Source organism: Calcarisporiella thermophila, assembly GCF_041956535.1.
Source record: "Calcarisporiella thermophila strain CBS 279.70 unplaced genomic scaffold VTP21scaffold_62, whole genome shotgun sequence".
Lineage (NCBI taxonomy): Eukaryota > Fungi > Calcarisporiellomycota > Calcarisporiellomycetes > Calcarisporiellales > Calcarisporiellaceae > Calcarisporiella > Calcarisporiella thermophila.
Window position 1 is genome coordinate 1,181 of NW_027192251.1, and position 5,580 is coordinate 6,760.

Here is a 5,580-nt window from a genome sequence, read left to right on the forward strand (position 1 = left end):
CAATTTGTTCCCATAGTTCATCTTTGTTCTTTGGCAACTTTTGATACTTACCAAAATTTCGCTTTAATTCACCCCACATATATTCAATTATATTGAGGTCTGGTGACTGTGAGGGCCAGTCTAGTACCTGTATCTTGTTGTCTTTCAGCCAGGCTTTGGTGATATTGGCTGTGTGTTTGGGGTCATTATCATGCTGGAATATTACTTTCGACTTATTGAGCTTATAATGACCCCAATATATGCCAAAATGGAATGAAAAATAATAGAAAATAGTAAAAGAATTCAAATTTAAAAGAAATTGTAGACCATCTGAAAAGGATAAACAAAATGCAGAAATGCACTCTAAAAAACTCAACTTCCCCAGAACACCAGTTTTTATTTATTGAACATGGCATGCATATATCCCTGAAAAGAGTGTAGACTCTTATAGTTTTTTATATGAATTTTCCCACCCTTCTTGTATGAGGAGTTGCCGTAATAATTGTGATATAAAGGGATTTTGACTATGTTATAACTACTAATTTGGACGTACCTGCATGAGGATATACCAGATTCAAAGAAACATCTTAGGGAAGATTACAATGTCGATTTATCATTGACATCTGTAAGGAACGCACTGAAGCGAAACCGAATGTGCTCGAGATTGTGGAGAAAAAAGCCGTTGTTAAAAGCTAGCCATAGGAAATTCGACTAGCTACTGTACATAGCAATTGAAACTGGAATTTAGATGATTGTAAGTATATCATATGGTGAGATGAGAGAATATTTTAGAATCTTCAGCAGAGGTAAAAGAAGATATTGAAAAGCTCCAGGCTATCCTAGGCGCAATCACCATTTCAATGATGCAGTCAAGCACAGCAATGGGTTGGTTACCGTGAGGACAGGCATCACTTCCAAATAAATTGGCTTTATGTGCCGAATCGAGAAGAGACTAGACGAATAGCTATAGAAGAATATTTTAGGAGAATAATCAACGAGAACGCTCAATAGGTATAACCTAGACAAGGATCAAATAATTTTCCAGTATGATAATGATTCTAAGCATACCGCATTTAGTAAAGTGGAATGGCTGTCAAACCACAATATTACCGTACTAGAATAGCCAGCTCAGTCTCCTGATTTAAATCTTATTGTGTTCATGTGGGATGAATTAGACAGAATAATCGAAGATCGTGAGCAGCAGCAGCTAATTCCCAGTCACTTTGGGATATACTGCAGGAAGAGCGGGAGCAGATAGAACCAAGATTGTGTGCTAAAATTATAGGGACTAAGCCAATGCGTATAGAGGCAGTGATAAAAGCAAAGGATGGTCATAAAAGACATTGAAATATATTTATAAATAAAAAAATATGGATTTTATAGGGTTGTCAGAGTTTGAAAAATGGACTATAATGGATAACTATCAAGAAAGAGGTTTATTTACAAGGGCATATCGATGGGATGATCAAGCACGGGTATTTATAATTGCGGTACTTAACGCAACTTGTAGTACCTCCATCTGGAGGTATAAGATGAAATAATGAGAAATTAAAAAACATGAATTCAAAAAGTTAGCCGAGTGTATATTGAGAATGTTTTGACCAATCAACTTTCATAATTCTTATATCATATTTTCTGATTCTATTTGATACTTTGTGGAAACTCCCATTTTACTCTAACCTAGTGAGACTTTCCTTCTGTGAAAAGAAACGTCACGATTTGCGTCGCCTATATATATGACGAATACCTAGAAGATATTCAAACCTTCCTCAAAATTTTGATTCAATAATGAACGAATATTCCAATTCGATGAAGATGGATGTAGATGAGCCTACGGAAGACGACAATACAAAGCACGACAATACAATGCAGGATTTTTTAGATAAGGAGATACTACAAAATCGTCTGGCAAAGATTGAAAAAGAGATCGACGATGTAAAGGGTACATTATATTGTATATATCTTTATCCTATGCAATTCAAATTTCATAAATCTTGCTTTATCCTCGATAGCAAAAATTAATTTTATTTTAAATCACAAAAATCCCCGTAGGAGAGCCGAGTTGATTGAAGAGGATTTACCGGATCTAAAGAAAGAGCTGGAAGATAAAGAAGCAGAAAAAATGAAAATTAAAGGTAAGTACATCATGATTTATCACTATACAATTGTTTAATTTTTGTTATTATGAATTTAAACTACCTAGAAAAGATCTATGAGAGTGATCAGCAGAACAGTATTGAACCAGATGTTGCTGAAAAAGCTTTCAATACTAGTTACAAAGATCCGCATTATGCAGTTCAACATTTTATATCTTACTTGCAATGGTGCCATAAAGAATGGTGGGATGCCGGTGGTAAGGTCGCACCATTTGTTCCTATAGTTCAGAGTTCGGGCTACGGCAAAACTCGAATGATCGCTCATATTGCTGAGAGAGTCTACGTTCTATATATTTGTAAACGTCCTCGATATTCAACTGGATTTCCCTCAGCATCTCCCCTAGTTGACTGGGTTTTAGAAGAGCTAGTGCCCACTTCCCGTGATCTGGAAAATTTTGCAGTAATTATGCTTGCTGCTGTGGAGGTAATTGAGGAACTTGCAATGGAACCTGGAAAATTTTGGAAGATGCAAATCGAAAATCGGTCAGAATGTGAGAAGTTTTGGTATCAGATTAAGGAAAGATATATGAGGTAAGATATATTTATTCTAAAAGTTTATCACCAGCTGCTATATCTGCGCAATTCGAATTTTGAAACAAAATTACAGTTACCTTAGCACCACTTCTTCACGTGTTGCTGCAAAATTGGCAATCGCGGATAACTCGTTCATCTCAAAGCATAAATTTGGAGAAGGTGTTGGTGGAATCCAATTGCTATGCTGCCTTGATGAAGCGCATGAATTGATTGATGATTCAAAGGGAGATTCTCGTTCTTTAAAATTCAGAATATGGCGCCGTGGCATCCGAAGTATTGAATGGAAGGGCTTATTTTCAGTATGTCTTAGCACAAGCGGAAAGATCAACAACTTTCATCCAAGATTTGAATTGGACCCATCAGCGCGCAGCGTGCCATTTACGCTTTTCCAGCCCTTCTTCGACGTGGCCACTATTGATGCACTTGTCTCTGATATGCCAGAATATCCTACTCCAGAACAACTTGCTTATTACGGACGCCCTCTTTTTGGAGCCCTAATATCAAAAGGATCGGGGATAATGCGTGCAGTTCAGCTAGCAAAAATGAAACTCGAAGGTACTACTGGCGATGGAAAGTTTGCATCTCTAGCCCTACTAGCATGTTTGGCGGCAGTGAAGTTTTCACCACTGGCAACATTTGCACAAACATTAGTTGCAGACCATATGGCCACAGTTCTTGGAGTATCGGCGGATCGCTCTGAAGTTTATCTTACATACCCATCAGAACCCTTCCTTGCAGCAGGAGCACTCTATGCGCTTAACAAAAATGAAAAATGGGTAAACGCTATTAATACTTTGACAGATGCAGTCCACCGTGGAGTTGCTCATGGAGGAGAGTGTGGTGAAATTGTAGTTCGTCTGGCGCTACTGCGAGCAATGCACCTCTGCAGTGCGACCATTTTTGGAAATCCAATAACAGTTAGACGATTTTTTACACGATTACTGTGGGGCGGAGAGAACTTTGTTGCCAAAAGACAGAAAATGGATAGGAGGTAAATAAGGGATACTCTCCTTTACTTGATCTTCATGTAACTATTATTTTTTATTAGTAATCCACCAAAGGTCAATCAAAAAGAATGTATTTTTATTGAGGACCCCCAGAAGCTGAATGAAATATTTGGCTCATTTGGTGATGGAGAGATAGCCTTTAATCATTTTCTCACCCTCAACGAGAGGTTATCAGCTTGCCAGATTGATCCAGAGCTTTTTAAAGCGTGTTGGAAGCGTCGTGCGGCCATTACACTTCCAAGAAATACAAAGTCGGTAGACCTTGTTTTGCCGGTTCGTTTAGCCAATGGAGTATACTCTTGTATCGCAATTCAAGTGAAAAATTTATCGGAAGATCGACCCAGCGATATGTCGAAAAACGCAGCAAAAATGGAGGAATATATTTCTAGCCAATGGTCACTTGACAATATAGAGCACCTTAACCTTTATATCACCCTTCGACATAAACATGAAGGAGTGTTTGGACATGCGTCTTCGGCAGATGCCTCTTCTCCTAAGAATGATAGATATCTTTTTGTTAACAATTTTCGAACGTTTGCGTTCCAAGAGTCTCTATTGACTGCTTTGGATCATCTCTGCACCTCTGAAATTGGAGCTCTCCCCGACGAGGTACTCAATATTAACTACTATAATAGCTCAGGCAAAGCAATGAGTAAAACTTCATTCAATCGCAGATCTATGGTGGAGACTTTTTTGAGAGTTAATGTTGCTTCTAAAGACTAGTTATTTCATATTTTGTATTATTTCCTCTAATTTTTATATCATACTCGGCACATGTGAAAATGGATTGGATTCTAAAACCACCCACACAAGCTTTTTGGTTGCCGCATTGGTTCTAATGAATTGTAGAATATTTTCTTGGAACACGGTTGAGTTAAAAAACGATTGCAATGTTTGAACGAAGAAATATGCAATCGAATTCTAACTGAAACTAGAATACTACTGTATCTTGAGAAAATTTTGCGTGTTTAGTTGATTTCTATTGAAAGAGACATTGCGCATATCTTATACGTCTGAAAGCTGCGGATAAATGTGTTTAGTCAATTGCCATCAAGAAGAAAAATATGGATATATTTGATTCCCCATCAACACTTGCATTAGTCCAAGTGATAGGGGACTGAAATAAGGGCTATCCCTCTTGGATATTCCTATACATTCATACTCGCTGTTTAACAGTTTGATTACGGTACCGTTCTCTAATCATCCACTTGAATCGATTAAATCGATTTTCGTATACAGGTAAAATGGAATTTTCATTTTATCTGTATACGAAAGTATCGATGTTACAGTATGTTAAACAGGTTAACTTGGTTAAGAATAAAAGAACACAGATCCATTCCAAGTCAATAGTAAGTAAATAGTTACCCTATCTGATCTAAGAATATGGCAACGGATCCAAGAAATAATAAAAAATGATATCTTTTTTCTGTCTAAAACCATCTTATCTTTGAATTTGTTTAGGTTTACAGAGTATAAATGTCCGAAAAGTTTTTATTCAAAAAAATTGATCATGTAGCTTGGAAATTTTTTCTCAAATTCTTTGCAGGAGGGTGGCTTATTACTATTCTTGATTTTTGTGACGGGGGTTTTTAGTTGGAGAGAAAGATTTAACTCCTTATAATTTATTACAATCTCAAATGTACGTATATATGGGAGTTTCCACAAAAAATCAGACAGAATCAGAAATATAGAAATAAGAATTATGAGATTTGATTGGACCAATCTATTTAGATATAAATCTCCAGAATTATAGCAAAATCTTTGAGGGCTAATAACTCTGCGAATATACATCCTAGAGCTCTCATTTTTAGTGCAATCGATACACAATCACTTGTAGTAGCTTTCTAAAAACCACCATCAAAATTCTCCCTTCCTCTAGTAGGTTTTTCTTTATTTACTAACCC

The 5,580-nt window shown here is 36.7% G+C and overlaps 1 protein-coding gene across 1 annotated transcript; it reads left to right on the forward strand.

Moving 5' to 3' along the window:
• Nucleotides 1-1,767: 1,767 nt before the first annotated feature.
• Nucleotides 1,768-4,399, forward strand: VTP21DRAFT_10261 (uncharacterized protein; the record flags this gene model as incomplete). Its single annotated transcript, XM_069389578.1, has 5 exons — nt 1,768-1,921; nt 1,992-2,114; nt 2,183-2,666; nt 2,743-3,660; nt 3,718-4,399. 5 exons carry the CDS (start codon nt 1,768-1,770, stop codon nt 4,397-4,399), a joined length of 2,361 nt encoding a protein of 786 aa, XP_069245459.1.
• Nucleotides 4,400-5,580: the final 1,181 nt, after the last annotated feature.